At 48.1% G+C, this 19,432-nt stretch overlaps 1 protein-coding gene across 1 annotated transcript in view; it reads right to left on the bottom strand.

Moving 5' to 3' along the window:
• The window catches only part of SLC18A2 (solute carrier family 18 member A2), a 38,670-nt gene extending 27,704 nt beyond the window's left edge, over nt 1-10,966 (bottom strand). The window contains exons 1-5 of the mRNA XM_024121592.2: nt 10,846-10,966; nt 9,095-9,446; nt 934-992; nt 575-658; nt 167-259 (exon numbers count right to left, since the gene is read on the bottom strand). Coding sequence (XP_023977360.1) covers nt 167-259; nt 575-658; nt 934-992; nt 9,095-9,446; nt 10,846-10,966 — 709 coding nt within the window. The remainder of the gene's footprint in view (nt 1-166; nt 260-574; nt 659-933; nt 993-9,094; nt 9,447-10,845) is intronic.
• Between the last annotated feature and the right edge of the window lie 8,466 nt (nt 10,967-19,432).

Below are 19,432 nucleotides of genomic sequence, written 5' to 3'. Positions count from 1 at the left end.
AGGTCTGGGGAGTCCAGGTCCTCCCAGGCCAGGACTCTTCCCACCATTTTTCAAAGGCTCCATGAAATTAGGGAAGAAACAGAGGACACTAGTGTGCAAGGGGGCTCACTGTCCAATGCCAGGTAGGCCCCTCCCCCCAGGTGGCCCCACAGTGGCCCTCACCCACCTAAGACGCCCATGGCCAGGCCTCCCAGGGCAATCCCCATGGCATTGCCCCTCTCCTCGTCATCTGTGTACACGCTGGCCAGCATGCCCATCCCTAAACAGGGAGAGAAACAGTGACAGCCAAGCTCTGGAGGCAACAGAATAACCATGACGACTCGCCCCCCCCCGCCCACCAGCCCAGACTGTGGTCTTCCCACACCTGCCAGACCAACAGAACATAAGGCCAAGCAGCATCCAATAGGAAGGTGGTACCTTCTCTAAGAACCAACCACCAACCACCACCACCAATACCTAGATTCCCTGAATTATTCCAACTCATTCTGTAAAGGGCCGCCAGCCCGGGGCATGACGGTGGCCCCTCCAACAGATGGAAGCCCCGGGGCACTGACTTAGGCGTTTCCACACCTACCAGCTACAGAAGAGCAGGAGGAGCCGATGCCCTGCAGGGACCTGGCAATCAGCAGGAAGGCGTAACTGTGGGAGAAGGCGAACACTGCGGAAAGAGGGGCCAGGCCACGGTCACTGTAGACCCACTGGTGCTGTGACCAGATCAGCTCAAACAGGGCCCTCCCTTCACCCGATGGGGTATTTCCGTGTTAACCACATTGTACTTTTGCTCCCTGAAGACCTCTCCTATCAACTACTTTCTGCAGTTATTGCCAAAACACCCCCCCACCCCCACCCCGGGCTGTGTTCTCAATTCCCAGCTGGTGGTGGTCAGAGCCCACCCGGTGACCCACACTCAGAAGGCAAACACCAGACACTTACTAACTGTTGAGATAAACATGATGCAGAATCCCGTGAACATTGGAATTGGATAGCCGATTCTGCAAAACAGAACCACAATGCAAACCTGGTGACTGCTTTGTATTTTTATAAGCCTTTATATTGAGTCTCTCCTGCTTACCCTTTGGGATCAGGCGGATAAGTGTTTGGTCAACTTTTCTAAAAATTCATATAGTTGGTGCTTCCTATATGACCTTTCTGTGTTTGACTGTCTTGGAACGTGAATACATTTACGGATTGCCACTCTGAAATTTCTCTGGAATAAATGTTAATAAAATATTGGCAAGTAACCCAGAACACATTCAAATACACAGCCCCCGTTTCCATCATTTTGTAAAAATTTCTTTAATTATAGTCTTTGCTAGAGCTTCCCCAAAGGGACAGCTTCAATCAAATGACTCTAGTAAAAGGTCATCAAGTGATTCAACGGGCAGCAGACGCAATGGCACTACATCTAAGAGGCATTAGGAAGCAAGGAAATTTTCAGATCTGTCTTCACGTTGACCCCGATGAAGCCAGGTGAGAAAGACAGACCTTGTTTTCTGTGCAAAAATTCAACATCCTATTTGCTCTGTAAGACCATTGTTTGTACAGGGCTCTACCACCAGGCGGACAGGGGAGGTGGGGAGACCTTGGCCTCCTGGCATCACACCCCTGCCTGAACACCTGGCCCTGCCACTTAACCCAGGCAAATCTCCCCTCAGCCCCGCAGAAAGACCACCACCCACCTCCCAGAGCTGGAGTGGGTATGAAATGAGATATGGATGTTAAACTGCTACCAGGGCATCCGGAACAGAAAAAGGGCCTCAGAAATTCTGTTTCCTCCCTCATTCTCTTCCTTTTTTCCTCTCTGTTTCTGCAGATTAAGCAAGCAGGTTGGTCCCCGCCATATGGACAGGGCATGAGAGTGAAGGCAGCTTCCTTCCCTCCCACCACCTGGCCTGAGAGGGGCCAGCACTGGCTGAGCTACTGCCCTAAAGGAGATCTGTGTCAGCCCAGAACAGCCCTGAGCATCTCCAGGCCTCATCTCCCTCCAGCCCTGGACCCTTCAGATCCTGGAGAGAAACCAAATGAGGAACAGGAACCCCGAGTCCCAGTCAAACAGCCTGGGAGGGCTCTTCTATTCCAGGCTTGAACAAAAAAATCATAACACCATACCTTCACCTTAAGGATACACTCCATTCTCCAAGCACTTACACACGAGCTCAGTGATTTGATAAGGGCAGACGACCACACCCCCACTTTACAGATGAGGAAACTGAGGTACAAAAAAATGACTTGTCTAATGTCCTAGGGCTAATTTCACTCAGGGCCATTCAATCCAGTCCAGGACTTTTCCTTGCAAACTTTACTACCTCCTCAGATATATGCCAAAGGCATACGTGGCTTTAAAGAGAACCCTTCTAAAAGTTCTGGTCACACTTACAAATTTTTTTAACTGCTTCATGTACATCCAGAAACCAAACAGCATCACAAAATCATAGCATTCTCAGGCAGTCGCCCTCCCACAAACCCAGGCAAAGATTCCTCTACTGTGACCTGAAATGAGCTTGTAATTCACAAAGCAGGGCTTGAAGCCAATCCTGTGAACTAGGAAAGATACCAGAGCTCTGAACTGCAGTTCAGACGTCATCAAATGACAGCTTCTCCTGTCTCAACTAACACCGAGCTGACTGCTCTGTGCCCTTATTCATGTAGGAAAAGAAAGCCATTCACAACACCAGGTCCAACATGGCACTGCTGGATACTGATGAAGGAAACTTCCAGGAAACTCAGAGAACTCACAGGCAGTTTATTTTCTCAGCAACTATTGCATGTCTGGGGGAACAATGGACATATGACTGCCCTGGAATAAACACAGGCTTCTCATCCCTTTCAACATCCTACTTGGAAAACCATACATATGTCAAAGCTATTGGAATACCAGCAATATTATGTCCAGTCTACAGCCCAGCCACTGGCCAAGGTCACCAGGCAGGACACACCTGAGGTGGGCTCCTTCTTACCAGGAGGCTCCAGCACTCCCAGAGACTATAAGGGTCACCTGTTATTCTCACCACAATTCCGTGAGGTAGCTGGATTTATCCCTATTTTCAGATGGCCACATTGAGGCTTGGGGAGCTGCCCCAAATTCAGGGCAATGGGCATATCTCATGTGTCTAAGGTGTGGCAGGTCCTGCTAGTATACACTTTGGTGGGGACACCAGTCACAGGAGCAGAGGTTCACACGGGTTGAGTGGAACCCAGGGTCCACAGTATCTTTTAAAACCAGGTGGCTCCGTACCCACAGGGCTGTGTGCTTACAGAAGATTCTTTTTACCAAGTCCAGGTGCTGTGTTTTCTTTAAAAATGCTGTAGCTACTGTTTTGTTTTTAATTCCTTTGGGATTTTAATAAAGCATGAATGGAATAACCAAACGGCAAAGCTAGAAGGAAATTCAAAGGCTGGCCAGTCCAAACCCCCAACATGGATGAGAAAGCCGAGGTTCAGAGGTGGAGCCAGCCAATCGCTTCTGATGCCACTGGGCTCGCGCTGCTTCCTTCTTGTTACCAGACACATGTGCCCTATGCCCTATGCTTTCAACATCAGCCAAGCCGCTGGCAGTGCTGCCCAGTGGAAGGTGCTGGGCAGCGTCCTTCCCTGGAGCTCAGCCCCACGGCCGATGTGGCCCAAGGGGCAGCTCCCGGCTCTCCACCCTCAGACTCTCCTGGCCCCCTGAACACCGACCTCAGGAGACTTGCTCAAGGCCCCAGGGTCACTGAGTGATGGGCAGATCGCCACTGTCCTTTCTCCTTCCCCACAATGTCTCCTAAATGGACAGAACCTCAACTGACATTAGTCATAAATGTCTGATTCGGCCTCTTGTCCCAATTCAATGCCACCTCAATTAAAGTGCTACTAAGCAGAGCCATGTCTGATGCGGCAAACCTTTAACCAAATATCCCTTTATCACCCCCTCGTGAGTCATTCTGGCCCAGAGTCATGTTCACAGAGCATGAGGGAGCAGTTAATCCAGTTGAATAAAAATAAAAATCATATATTTGAATCCTAGAAAAAAGTGCAAAGCAATAAAAGTTATATTCATTACATATCCCTACCCAGTCAGCAGAGAAACCCCACTATGTCTCTAAACTGTCACTGGCAATCAGTACTGATTCTCTAATGCTACTAACTAGTTTGTCTTTACCATAGAGATTAATGTAAGCTCTCTTCCCAGGCTTGCTAAGACCTGGCTTCCCTCTGCTGTGGTAAGTGACAAAAGGACACAGAACAGGGGACAGGGAAGGGTACAAACTGTCACCAGATGAGACAAGAGGTGACATCTCCCATTTCAATTACCTCAACCTACTCCTAAAAGATGAGCAGCAGTAAATGGAAAGGTATTTTACATTTGCTAGGATATACTAGGAAGCTTGTGGTCAACCATTTCAGAAATAAAACAAAATTCGTAGGTTTAGCCCCTGGGTCTGTCTTTTTCAGCTATCAGATGTGTGGGAGGAATTACGCGAGCCTTGGATTTCTTATTCTCCAGGGTGTTCACCAACGCACAGGTCACGTGAGGGCTTTGCTCCCATGAGAAGTACCCAATTCCACGGCCAGCTTCTTCTGATTTTGAAGCAAAGACACTGTCACACCATCTCCACCACCCTAATGACATCGAGATGGGAAATCCCTTTCCAGAAGAGCTGGTTTCCCTGTCCATGGAGGAGCTTTTTGAAAAGGTCACTGCTTATTCCTACAAAGCCCACTTCAGACCAACTGCCTGAAGCTAAAGGGAAAAAAAAACCCACAGTAGATTTTGTAGAGATTTCATGCCCTGCGGCTTTCTCCCTGTCTTTCAGATGTTAGCTAAGATTTGTGAGGAAAAATAACTGGCTTTCAAATATACTAGGTAACTATGGAAATAAATTAAGTCACTGACGCTGGCTTGATAAAAAGCAGGCCACTAACACAATGACAAGCCGAGGAGGGAACCATCCCCACCCTTGTTCCCGGAGTTAACCCTTTCCCAAGCTGCCGGGTTCGTTTGGAATATCCTGGGTCTGAAGATGCAACTACTACGTAAGCCTTACGTTAAGCAAGTGAAGACCATGATGCCTCGTTCTTAACCTGACTTACAGAAGAGAAAAATGTAAAGGTGGTTTTCACATTGTTTACCAGCCTGGAATATTCCTTTTAGGTGTGTATGTCTAAAATCCACTTGCCGGGACAAAAGACAACGGGTGTTGCTAGTATAAGTCCTTCTACCTACCCCCTTTTACTCACAACTGCAATCATGAAATGAATAGTTAAACTGGAATTTTAAAATAAGTCACACAAGTCTCAAAGATGGCTATCAGATCAAGCAAGGCACCCACAGGCTTTGGAAAGTGCGTTACTGGACATGTGATCACCACACTCGCCAAAATCAAAAGGTCCTTTGCTCCCTATCTGGTAACATATTATTCAGTAAAAATATAGTTCCCAAAGAGTAGATGAAACAGGAATTCCTTGTATCATATTAACAGCCAAATGAGCATTTAAATGCTTCCCAAGAATTGTCATTTTTTATTTTCAGGGTTTGGCATGAGATCTTATCCAATATTTAAAACAGACAGGCAGCCTGAGTCCTGTGTCACCACAAAGCCACTCACTCAACAGCATCGTGACCATGAATTATGGGGCCCCAGGTTGTAACATGGGGGTTCGGATTATGACCTGTGTGATGTCGGGTGTCTCATTTCAGAGTGAGTCCCACTTACAGCAAGAAGCTTTAGAAAGGAGCGGCTCCAACCAGCCTGTCTCTATGGAGCTCCCCTCACATCTTTGGGGATGCAGGAGGCCTTTCTTTTCCCCACTATCAGAAGCACTGCAGAGACATTGGGAAGTTGGACCAGCTCACATCACGGGCTGGAAAAATATATTTTTCTAGGGCCAGGGAGGTGAGGGAGGATCCATGTCCCAAAAATCAGGCTGATTTTTCCTAAACTCCCTCCCATTGAATAAAAATAGCATCCAACAACTTACTGTTTGGACCTTCCCTCATTCAGCCTGGCACAACAAGGGAGAGCCCGAGTAGATGCAAAAGGCAGATTTTGACCTGCATTGTTTACATTTCGTAGCCAAAGGTACAAACTGTGTAACAGTAAGCAGATGGAAAGAACAGGAAGGAAGGAAGCCATTGGCCAGAGAGTCTGGACAAATGCTTTCTCCTCCTGAGTAGCAAACCCTTTTGCCTATAAAATACTAAGACGGACCCAAAACCTTTTGCTAAAGTCTCCTCAAGACCTGATGCTTCATGTTTTAACTACTCTTTAACCAGAAACATATTAACCAAGCGTAAAATGCTATTGTAAACTCACTTCTTTACAACACTGAAAATGTGAGTCACACGTCTTGTTGGTAATTGCGGATGTGATTGGCATAAATTATATCAGAAGGCTATTTGCAATGGCTCACAGAGGCAGAGTCTGTAAAGGGAAATGTATTTATCACTTCTCTGAGCAGAGCCGTGGAGTGCCCAGAAATGCTGAAAGTCCCCAAATTCATATCTACTGGGCTTGGAAAATATTAGAAAAAAATTACTTATCATGATCATTTTGGAGGGACAACAGAGTTTGTTGTCCTACATCAATATTAAAACTTGTTTGCATTTCCACATTACAAGGCAGTGCTAGAAGATGAAGATTATTTTGACATTTGCTGGAGAGCTGGGACAAATCAGCTCGGGATTAAAATTTTGCCCTCGATAAGTTCCAAAGTGGATTACGCACCATACCAATAGACTAAATCTCACAGGTCACTAAAGGAAATTAGTTTTCTCTGGGCAGATAATTTTTGGGGAGCCCCAAACATGAGCCTTAGGTGGCTGCAATGTCAAAGCATTTGGAGTATTTACTAGGGGAAAGGTCTCACTGGTTTTAAACAAGCCGCTGCCTGGTAGCATAAGTGAAGCAGTAAAAACAAGAATGGGATTTTTTTGTAAGCTTTTCATTTGCCATTTATGTTTGGAAGACTGGAACACTCACATTATTTCAGCCGAGTTTCTAACTATTACACTGTGCAGCTAGTGACATTCACGTCCAAGTGATTGGCAAGGCGTTATTACAATAATGTCCTCAATTTTCCCATATAGTATTTGAGCTGTTTGCTTTTTCAGAATACAAAACCCTGAGCTGTTTTCTGTAATTATACCAGATGCATTTTAAGAAGCGCTCTTAGGCTTGAGAAAAGAAAACCCTGTAACTATGAAGGTCTGTTTGGTTTTCCTCCTGAAGAAAAGAGGAACTGCCAAACGTCACCATGATAATGGTGCCTCTTGGTGGGCTCCCAGTCAGCCCAGCGTCCTGAGTTAACCTGCTCAGCATTTTATGCAGCAGCCTGATAACCCTACACAGCAAACTGCAGGCTGGATGTGGCCTGGGACGGTTAAAATGGATTCAATGGCCCTACTCGGCGCGTAAAATCGAATCACAGAAGTTGAAAATGTGCTTCCATCGGACTCACCATGAGCACGTTACCAGCAACCTGCGTGCCAGGGGACAGCTCGTGCAGAGGAGGGCGGATCCCCTCTCTGGGCCCCTGCCAACGCCCCAGGCCTCCCACCCCCCCGAGTGGGCCCCCGCTCTGAGAAGGGTCCTCTGCCTGGTTTAACGCTTCTGTTGTTGCTATCTTGAAATGCTTAATAATATTTTAATAGAAGGCCCGGCCAGCCCTGCTCCACCTTTCCCAAGGCCAAAGCCTGGTAAATGTACAGATCTCCCTGCTCCCAGCCTGCAGGGGGTGCTGGACTGACCTGCTTAAAATCGCACTCAGCTCCCTGACTCTGCAACTTGGCTTCGGAACCTCTAGTGGTTCCCAAGTGCCCCCCAAACAAGCCCCACTCCTCTCTCATCTAGCACATGGGGCCTCTTAAGCTCAGCCCCGCTGGGTCCCCCCAGCCCCACCCTCCTCAGTTCACCCCACCCCTCTTTTATTCTCTTTTTTTCTCTAGTCCTTGTCTTGGTTCTTGCTACTAGGCCTGGTTCACAGGTAGGACTCTGGGCACTGCCCCATTTTTCACATTGCTGCCTTTGGGGTCACACTGTTATATAGCAGCCCACTACCACCACTCATACTCTACCAGCTCCCACTCTTTGCAGCTGACACCTCCTCCCCTCCTCTGCAAGCCCCCTGTCCTGTACTTGGAGCCCCCATATATCAGGCAGAGCTGGCCCACCTCAGCTGTAGAAGAGCAAATACTTGCTGGATGGCCACCAGCAATGGAAATGTGAACGGTTATTCAAAATAACGTGGGTCTCGGGCTTCCCTGGTGGCGCAGTGGTTGACAGTCTGCCTGCCGATGCAGGGGACACGGGTTCGAGTCCTGGTCTGGGAGGATCCCACATGCCAAGAAGCAACTGGGCCCGTGAGCCACAACTACTGAGCCTGCGCGTCTGGAGCCTGTGCTCCGCAACAAGAGGCCGCGACAGTGAGAGGCCCGCGCACCGCGATGAAGAGTGGCCCCCGCTCGCCGCAACTGGAGAAAGCCCTCGCACAGAAACGAAGACCCAACACAGCCAAAAATAAATAAATAAATAAATAAATTAAATATATATATATATATTTAAAAAATAATAATAATGTGGGTCCCAAAAGACTCCAGAACATTGAGATTAATATAAAGTTAGTTTGGGCAGCTTGAATTATCCAGAAAAAAAGCCTCTTCCCTTTGTGCACGTGGATGCAGCTTAGTAAGTGGCAGGGGAAGAAGTGGTACACTGCCTAGGACCTCAGTGTCAGTGAGATGTTCCATATACGCAGCAGGACTACAGATCATGTGCCACATTCCCCACCTGGCCATCCCCAAGAGCACTGACCATGCCAGCCCTGAAGGAAACCACCTCAGCTGTCTATTAGGAAGTACATGACCAAAGGTGCAAGAGAAGAAAAAGCCACATGGTACGTACAATCCCACAAGGATGGTCATGGTGGCAATGAAAAGGAAGACCAAATGGGAAATCGTGATTGACTAAGGACAGAAACGTTAAGGTGAAGGAGACTGGCTTTTTCCCCAGCTTTGGTGTTCCAGATTCTGATCAAAGAATGAGAAACAAAATCCCAGGGGAAAGTGATCTGGAACAATATAAATATCAAACTTTTTGACCAAAATGATAGAACCCACCTGTTGGTCAACAGTCCTATGAATGGGTTGGTGAGGAGCTGGACGGTGGCTTTCGAGGCAAACAACAGGCCGACCTGCACGTTCTCATTCAGGAGGTCTTTGTCTTCACTGGGACAGTCGGAAGGGGCAGTGGACCTGTTAGTCACTGCGCTCTGTGTGGTGGCCTCATGCAGCAGCGCCCCCTGAAGGCTGCTGGTGCTATTGCCGGCGACCACGGTGGAGTTGTCATAATGGGAGAAGATGTTCTGGAAGCCGCCGAAGGTGGAGGCTTTGAGCCCTGGCTTGGCAGTCTGGATTTCTATAGCATCTTTCTCATGCTCGATGCTGTACAAGTAACTTGGGATGATGGGGACTGGAAACAAGAGCAGGAGAGTGGTGATTACACTGAAACCCTGCCCAGGGCCAAAGCCAGCAAAACCGTGTTCTTGTCAAACGCTACGTGAGGCCCAGAGAAGTGGCATGTCTGCCTCGGGAATGGGACCTCCGCGCCAACACTGAACAATTTCACGTTGCTCAGCTCTGCAAACAAAGCCCCAGAGGCTGTGAGAGCTCTCAGGGCCAGCTACTGTGCAGACCTGACCCACCCCTGAGATCTCTGTTCTTTGTGGGCTTTCCCATTACAGGGCTCCTTCACAGGAATATTTTAGGAAAGCAAGATTCGGTCTGAAGTCTAATCAGTGCTGACCTGGGGTCAACCAGTGCTTCTCAGAAGGAGGCTAGAAAGACCTTTAAGTGAATGAATCAAGGAAACAGAAACCTAAATTTCATTAGGTGTCTTAGAAAAGAATAAACCTGCAGGAAGTAATAATTTGGAAATTCTGCAGCAGGCCCACTTCATCTTTCCATTACTTGAGTGGGAAGCTTCAATGTTTCATACAACCTGGAAGATTTGAGACTTCTTGAGACTTTCGTAGAGGAAAAGAAAAACTGATGTACTGGAAGCTTTGGGCATGTGCATCACAGAGCATTCAAGACAAAGGAGGACTCGGGCCCTTGTTACTGAACTCAGATAAGCGCCCCCCGCCCCAGCTCTGATATTCCTGGAAGTGAAGCCCTGACTATGTTCTGAAAACCATTGAGAGAGAACCTTAAATGGAGAGAAGGGAAACAATCCTTTAAAAAATCATTTTTTATTCATTAAAAATTGGGATATTTTTAAGGAAAAGCATGTCAAATCTGTTGCTGTTAATGGTGCTAATTAAGAGAACTGGATGTCAATTATTTAGTTTTTCAAAAATCCATTACAGGAAAAACATGAAAACCAATGCTGTTAAAATTGCTCTTCATGTGGGTCCTGCCATGTCTCCATGTCAAGTCATTTGTGGAATCACTACCTTTAAATGTCCCTTCCTTTTATGCAGGGAAGGATTTTGACCTGTTCCTTGAGGTGATAGACCACATTATTGATCCACCTTTCCGGGTAGCATAATAATTATTATAACATTATTTTGAATCCTGGGACTTGCTCCTCCTTAATAGATTTTTTTTTTTAATCGCGTTGAAAGTGACAAGGGGAAGCAGGAAATTATCAGGAGGAAGCATAAGTTCTGGGTTTTATCTACCATCACATTTTTTGACCGGACCGCCAGGAAAACGAAGCCACAAACACGGCTACTAGCCTAGACGAGGCAGTCTTGAGGAATGTATGTTTGCAAAACGTGTTCTCCAACTTTCCCGAACCGCGCTCGGGTAAGCGGGACGCCCTGGGAAGGGGTACCCGGGGAGGGGGGGGTGCGCCGGTCCGTACGTACCCACGACGGTGAGCAGCATGTTGTCCAGCAGCAGCGCGAGGAACACGATGAAGAGGATGAGCTTCCGCGAGTGACGGCTCTCCTGCAGCCAGCGCAGCAGTGCCAGCTCGCTCAAGGCCATGGCTCCGGGGCTCGGCTGCGGGCGCGGCGCGCGGTCGGTCAGGGGCTCCGCCGGGCTGGGAGCTCCCCCAACCCCAGGCCCCAGGCTTCGCCCGGCCCGGCCGCCGAAGGGGCGCTCGGGGAGCGGCGCGCACCGGGCGGCGCCGGATGGTGCCGGGCGTCCCACCCTCGGCTTACCTTCGGCGACCGCGTTCTCATCGACACCTGCGCTCCTTGTTAATAACGCCCGCGAGCGCCGTCTGGGCCCGATCCTGGGCGCCGCCCGGCTCTCCGCCGCCCCCGCGGGCCCCACTTCACCCCCTGCACGCTCGGAAAGTGCCGCGGGACCCCTGCGCACCGTGCGTCCTGCGCCCCGGGTTTCCTGGGACGCCCTGGAGCCCCGCGCGCGGCGCCTCGGGGGGCTTTTCCCCTGCCCTCGGCCGGGCCCCGCTCTCCCCCGCGCCCCGGGCGGCTATCCGTCCCCAACGCCGAGCCCCGCGGGCAGGGAGCGAGGTCGGCTTTACCTCGGGTGGTCTGCGGCTACCTGCCCCGGCCGCCGTGGGGTCCGTCCGTCCGGGCGTCTCCGGGTCGCAGTCTCCGCCCCAGCGCCCGGCCGCCGCCGCTCAGTTTACCGGGTCTGGCTCTGACGTCAGGGCCGGCGGGGGCGGGGGGCTGGGGCGCCCTGGCCTCCGCCCTCCCGCGCCGTCACTGCGTCGGAGTAGCCACCGCCTTCCCTTCCCCACCAGGTCCCCGACCAGGTTCTGAGCCCGGATGCTAAGGTCGCCCCGTCCTGAGCAGACCCTCGCCCCTGTCCCTGCACTTGGCCGTGAGCCCTGGGAACCCGGGTTCGGGTGAAGTGGATGGGTCGCAGAGAGAGGACGTCAAAAGCCCCAGGGCGAGGGGTCAAGGATCCCGGGGTGAAGGGTCAGGGGCCAAGATAAGGAGTCAGGGATTAGTGGTTTCATCTGGCCCAATTAGGAGCTAAAGCTCTCTTTGAGCCTCCCTGTTCCTGAAATTGGCCGTGAGGACATGAAGGCGAGTGAGTGTGCCAGGGAAAGAGGTCTTAGCGTGTTGGGAGCCGGGGACCGATCTCTTTCCTGGAGAAGCCACCCTGCACCCCACCACCCCTCCCCTCTCCCACCTCGGGATCATGATGCAGGGTGCCACTTGGAGTCTTTGACCATCGGGTCCTCGGGTACCCTCCAGATGGTGATGTGGAAACAGGGGGAAAGGGGACATCTCTCAGTGTCACCCCACAGTGAGAGTGGGGTTCTGAGGGCCCCAGGCCCTGAATCCAGTTCTCATAAAATAGGACCATGTCACCCTGAGCAGGGGACACTGGAGAATAGGTGAGTGCCTGGCACCTTAGTAAGGGCTTAGGGGGCAGCTGCCCCAGGCCCTGTGTGCTGCAGTCCTCTCCCCTCAGCGTTTTCCCCAGGGATTCTGGTTAAAAAGATGGTTGAAACAGGCAAAGTGCCTGTTTGTGGCTGACCTGGAGCTGTCATCCTCACTACCAAGGAGTGGGAGCCCGCCTTTGATTTCCAAGTCCCTCCATTTCATAAACAGAAGAGAAACAAGCAGACGTGCCCCAGACAGAGCTGGAGCTTTGAAGACCCTTCTAGGGGTGGCAGGGGCAGGAGCTGTTTTCTTGGAAAGCCACTTGGAATCAGTGTTATCTGCTGCAGCCTCAGCAGTAGAGTCTGGCCTTGTTTTATTAATGTTTCCTTGTCAGCTGGGGACTGCTTAGAGCAGCAGGGTGATGTGTAGGGCTCCCCACTCTCTGCACCTCCTTACTTCCTTCCCGAAACCCCCCTGTGCTGCCCCCGATGTGAGAAAAATGGTTGGATAAGTAAGTAGGTCAGGAACATGCGGACTCCGGGATGTCCCAGGATATGTGCAACTTAAATATTAAACAGGGAGGAGAGAAGGAAAACCACTTAGGAGGAGAGAACAGATGGCAGGGAGCTGTTTCAGCTGGCTGTGAAGGGTATCACGTTCATGGGGTGCCCCAAAGTGCCTGGAGTTTCAGAACAAAGACACAGGTCCTGCCCCTGTGCTCCCTGGGCAGAGAGGCGTCATGGTTAAGGGCCCTTGTCAGGATGCCTGGGTCCCAGTCCACTACGTACGTCCTTGATTGGTGACCTCGGGCACATTATGTACCCTCTCTGTGCCTTAGTTTCCCCATCTCTGCAGTGGGGGTGCCAACTGGACATACTGCAGGGTTGTTGTGAGGATTAGGTGGGGACCCACAGTCATCCCTTAACACAGTGCCTGGCACAGAGTGAGAGTCGGCGTCCACCATTCATCCATCCAACAAATATTTGTTGAGCTTTTAGTACCTGCCAGGCACTGTGGTTGATACTGGAGAGACATTAACGGCCCAAAGAGACAAAATCCCCATCCTTGGGGTGCTTACACATTCTGGTAGCAACACCACAACAGTGAACACAGGAAGCCACACCAACTCCAGCCCAGCCAGCTGCAGGAACATGGCGCTAGGGAAAATGCCATCCCTGTCCTCCCTGCTCCTGATCTCTGCCACCACCCCTAGAGCACCATGGCCTAGAACAGTGTCTTCAAACTTCTTGTTGACACCCCCAAAGAGTTTTTAAAAAGACAGGTATGCCTCACACATTTCTCAGTTGACATCTAAAATATTCTTTTATCATAAATTTTAATAGTTTAGGGGTATATTGTGTAAATTCACCTTTATATCTAAAACTATTATAACTCTTTTTAAAATGTACCCAGTGAATTATAAAACTACCATATTATATTTTAAAATACTAACAAGTTTCTCTTTAACACTCAAAAATTTACATTGTTTCCTTTATGCCTTCAAAGTATATTTTCTTTCTGCTTTCAACAGAATTTTATCCAACTGTAATGTTTTTATTATGTAAATCCAGTATTCACCACCTTATCTATTATACGAACTGCAACAAATATATGAATATGCATTAGCTTTTAAAAATTTTCTTATGGCCATAAGGTTCTAAGTTCTAAGCTTCTCTCTAAAATTGTGTTATTATAACAATTATTAGTAGTATATAAATGATAAAGCCCCAGACATATAATATGAATTTTGATAAATATTAAACACAAAAAGGAACACTATTAGAAGTGCATTACCTAATGAGATGGGTGGAGAGAGGATTTTTGGAGCCTTAGAAGAAGAGAAACTATATTGTTTTTATGCCTCAGAACAATGTAAGCCAGTAAAATGGTAAGAGTCAGGTTGGGTGGGAGGTAAGCCTTTCCTCGTCAACTGAGAGATGGGAGATTGTTGAAAGGGAAGGTGATAAAAGAGAATCCTCGTGTCTCTACCTGGGTCCATCTTAGCCAGATCAATTTTTAAATACAGGACATATGGAAATTGAGGGCCTCCTATGGCTTGGGAAGTCTTCATACATACCCAGTGTCCTGAAGTAGCAGGTCCTGAAGGAGCCAACCTGGGAGCCCCTGCCTGATCTGGGACTTTGGGACTCTGTAGCCTCTTATTCACCTCAGCCCCTGCCTTTCCCCTCCAGCCACACTGGTTCCTCAGGACCTTTGCACATTCTCTGCCTAGGAATTTCTCCCTCTTCTTCTTCTAGTTATCACCTTCTAATTCTTCATTACCAGCCCTAGTGCCACTTCTTAGGAGGCGCCACACTTTCATGGACATCCCCCAAGTATCAGACAGGTCCCCTTCTCTTATAAATCCTCATGGAACTGTTACTTCCTCCGGAATATGTCTGTCCATGAGGAACAATACTCACATAAGTGTAATCAGTTATCTCTGTCTCCCTAGGTTATCAGGACGGGGGATACTCTTCTTGGTCATCACGGAGGTTCCAGAACACAGCTGATGCTCATTAAATACCTGCGAAGAGGATGTGCTCTGGGTAGGTCGGGTTCCCTTCTGAGGCGGAGCCATGGGGACCAGAGAGAGAAGCACCTCTGCCGGAAGGCAAAGGTTACACCTCCCCCCACCAGAGGCCACTCCTCTGGGACCGGGCTTTGAGGAAGCCCCCTAGTGAACACAACATTTATCTGCTCTTCCTGGGCACTCAGACTGGTGAGCTCAACCACCTCTTTCAAACACTAGGGACTGGGAAGGTACAAAGGTACCACCAGGGTTGACTTTTTTTCACTACATTTCAATGTTTAGGAAAGGTAAGGCATGGAGCTTTCTGGAACATAGCAGTTATTTGAAATAGGCATTACTTGAGATAAACTAACATGAGTTTAAGCTATGAATGGCATCCCGATTGGGTCACTTTTACAATTCTGTGAATTGGGGCATGTTACTTAACTTTTATGTGCCTCCATTTCTCATCTGTCACTCAAGCATGATAAGAAGGCCCCCTGACAGAGTTGTTTTGGGGATCAAAGGAGATGATCCTTGCATAGTTCCTGGCACATAGCAGAGGCTCACACTGTAAGTGTTCCCTGGCCTCGGGAAAGTGAAAGTGCTGATACGTGGGAGGTGTAGCTGGTCTGTGGGGAAAATCCTCAGGTGCTCCCCCAACCGGAGAACTTGGAAATAATGAAAACAAACTTATGACCTGGACATTATGCTGTGAAATGCAAACAAAGGATCAGAGCAGAAATGAACAATAGCATCCTGAAGAGACACAATGGTTCGTGGGCCAGCAAAACCTGATACGCTGGTTAACACATGGGTAGAGAAAGGAGGTGGAGTATCCAGTGGAGAGCCAAGCACAGGGTAGAGCAGGCTGTTCGTAGATAGAGGAAGCCCCAGTGGCTCCCAAGCTCATGAAGAGACACTCAGACCCACCAGTGATCAGAGAAATGCCAATTAAAATGAGAGGGAGATGCAGCGCTACACCCATTGGACTGGCAACAACTAGGAGGTTGGGTAAATGCCATATGTGGGTGAAGATGTAAGGAAATGGGGACGCTTTCCTTGGGGGTGGAGTGGGGACTGGTGCAGCCTTTCTGGAGAGCAATCAGGAGTGCTTGGTGGAATTAAGTCAGCATGCACCCTCTGATCCAGGCTACGACTCGGGGAAATCCCTGAAGGGGAACAACTAGGGTAGGCATCGCAGTGTTTTTGGTGGCAGTGGGAAGTCAGAGGCAACCTCAGTTTCCATCACTAGGGAATAAATAATTGAAATGTGGAGGATGCTTGTGGTGGAGCACCATGTAGATGGGATTACCTGGGTGTCTGTGCACAGATTTTACTAAGTCTTGAGTATGAAGGAAGGAGGAGGAGAGCAAGTTCTATAACAAGATTGCATGTTAGTTCAGTAAAAGCACGCAGAGCACCACTTATTTTGGAGGTTTCATTCCTATTCAAGGGTCCGTATTAAGCCCCTCAGGGTGGGTGCCTTTGTAGAGAAGGGGCCGAGGAGTGAGCATCTGGGATGAAGTGGGAAAGTGGAAATAAACCAAGAAATGGACCTTGCAAGGACCAATGATGATAGTACACTCAGAGCTGAGACAGATGATCAACTCAACTCCCTGTGCACGTGGCTCCCCCCAAAGGGGGCTGTGGCCTGTGGATGCCTAGAGAAGTCAAAGCCTTTCAGTACAGAGTTGGCTGTTCTGAGCGCATAGGCTGTACGTGGGTTTTATCTCCTGGGGCAGGCAGGGCTGTGCTCTGTCTCAAGCCAGATTGACAGGAAATGAGGGCAGATGGAAACCAAGGTCCAGGAAAGAACGGAAAGCATCAGAAAAAGTAAGCTCTCTGGCTAAATGCAAAAGACACAGGTGGTTTTCTGTTGTATTTTGTTTTTTGCCTTTTCCCTCTTATTTTCTTTATAAACTTTTACTGTTTAAAATTATAACAATTGAGGGATTTATGGCACAGGTAGGTATATTATTTATAACAACTATAACTTAAAGGACAAGGTTGGTTGTGGGGCTATAAAGCAGCCAGATTCCTGTATTTTATGTGATGTGGTATATTGTTAACTGTAAGTGGACTGTAAAATGTCAAAGTTGTGTATTGTAATCTCTAGGGCAACCACTGTATAAGTAATACAAGGAAGAAAAAATAGCTAACAGGAAAATTAAAATTAAATGGAATTCTGTAAAGTATTCAAATACTTGTAAAAGGCAGGAAAGGAGGAACAGATGAGAAAAAAAAAAACCCAGAGGAATCAAGCAGAAAACAAAAAATAAAATGATAGATTGAAATCCAACTATATTAACAATTACATTGTGTTCAGGTACACACGATTAAAGGACAGAAATTGTCAGAATGGATTTTTTTAAAAATATAGAGTCCCACCTCTATGCTGTCTGTAGGAGACTCTTTAAATGTAAAGACACAGGTAGGTTGAAAGTAAATAGATGAAAAAAATACACCATGCAAACTGTAAGCATAAGAGGGCTGAAGTGACTACATTAATATCAGATAAAATAGATTTCAAAACAAAACTTTAAATGGTGACATAAAGGAGATATCATAATGATAAAAGTGATTAATTCAATAGAAGACCTAAGAATCATAACGTGTATACACCCAACAGTACAGCTTCAAAAGGTATGAAACAAAACCAGACAGAATTAAAGAGAGAAAAAGACAATTTCACAATCCAAATTGGGGAATCTAACACCTAGACCAAAAAATTAGCAATACAGAAGATCAGAATGATGCCATTAACCACCTTGGTTTAATTGATATCTATTTAGCCTGAACAAATAGCAGACTTCACATTCTTTTAAAGTGTTCATGGAAGGTCTGCCAGAAGCTATCTCATTCAGAGAGGTTTTTTTTTTTCTCTTTGAAGCCAGCTCTACTGTTGTTGAACACACATACAAAGAGTGAGAACACAGTTTTTTTTTAATGCATTTTATTTTTATTCTTTTCTGAGTCCTTCTGCATACTGCAAAAGCACATTTTCTGCATGAAATTGAACCAAATCTACTGTTCTGGTTTTAAGACAGAATGGCAAAGCAAATGTCAATTTACTTGAAGGAGGCCTTGCTGATGGCCAATGAAATTAAGTCATAGATGCTCTAACTTAATAATTCAATCACTGAGTTAACTGGCTTCATGCAGCATTATCTGTAAAATGTGGGTCTCCAGGTTTGGCCACTTTGATAGAATCACTAACCTGTCTGAGGACATTTGCTGTAATTAGAGGCTGCAGAGGAGCCGGCCAGCTGTGAAGGGTAGTGTTTCATCAGCTTTATGCCTTGATTCTCCACTCTCACCTGGACTTTTCAATCATCCCCAGTGGCTACTCCGATGGCCACCCAGCCCTCCCACAGTCCACCCTCCTCACCAACTCAAGGGAGTTTCAAAACACCAGGGTGGTCACGCTACTTACTCCCTGTCTAAACCTTCAGCAGCCTTGCACTTGGGATAATGTCAAATGTCTTCAATGTGGCCCAACAGGAAATGCCTGGTCCAGCCTCGACCACTCCTCCATCTTCATTTGCCACATTGCTCTTGACTCTGATCTAAAATTGGATTCCCTTATAATCATCTGGGCTCTCACATGGCTTCAGCTATCTTTGTGTATCACGAGGGTCCCAGCATTGCAGCCTGAGGAGCCCTGGCCTGGAGGCCCTTCCCAGCCTGGGTCATGCAGGCTCCACACATCTTATGCCACTTGGCCCCTGCCTTCCCCCTCCAGCCACAGAGGGCTCCTTTCAGTAGGCTTCCCTGCCTCAGGGCCTTTGCACTCTCCATTCCTTCTGCCTGCGAAGCTCTTCCTCTCCCTCTCTGTCTGATTATCTTTCTCATTCCTAGTCTCCCATCTGTTCATACATCCTGTGACCCTTCTCACACCAGAGCCTTTGCTCAGGCCATGTATGCTGCCTAGAATGTCCTTTCCTCTTACCCATTTTAACTAGTTAGTTCCCCCTTAGCTTTTATGTCTCAGGTCAAGACACAGGTAGGTTGAAAGTAAATGGATGGAGAGGTACTTCTTCTCAGGGAAGTCAAATCTGACCCCTATGCATTTGTCCCCTGTACTATATTGATAGGTCCCTAAACCTTTCATTCCTGGTACTTCTCATTATAATCACAATTTTACTGATGAGACTGTAATTAATGTCTGACTTCTATATCCCTCCGCCACGCAAGCTGAGGCCCGGGCAGGGCCTCTGGCGTCTTGCTCCCCACGTCATCCCCCCAGAGCCTCACACTGCCTGGCACAAAGTATCAATACATGCAGCTGTTGACTCAGGTTTCCCTGATCACTTAAGCAGTGAGCGCCCTCTGGGGGTAACTCGAGGAATTGACCTCTATTCTCACAGGCTGTATAGAGACAGCAAAGTGCTATGTCCACTCCAGCTCATGGGCCTTTGCAAAAGTGACGTCCTTCACCTGCACTGTCCACCCCCTTGCTTCTACCTACCCAAGCCCCTGCCTCCTCCTACCTGGTTGGGTTTGAAAAACCTTTTTCCCACTATCCCACCAACTCACCAAAAAACCCATTCAATTTATGATCCCATAAGGAATTGCCATCTCTGCTCGTTTAACAAGCCTCAAATAATTGAGTCATTTCATGCCCCCTCCCCCCCC

This window comes from Physeter macrocephalus, chromosome 20, assembly GCF_002837175.3.
Source record: "Physeter macrocephalus isolate SW-GA chromosome 20, ASM283717v5, whole genome shotgun sequence".
Taxonomy (NCBI): domain Eukaryota; kingdom Metazoa; phylum Chordata; class Mammalia; order Artiodactyla; family Physeteridae; genus Physeter; species Physeter macrocephalus.
Note: the sequence above shows the minus strand (reverse complement) of the source record. Positions and strands in the feature narration are given on the sequence as shown.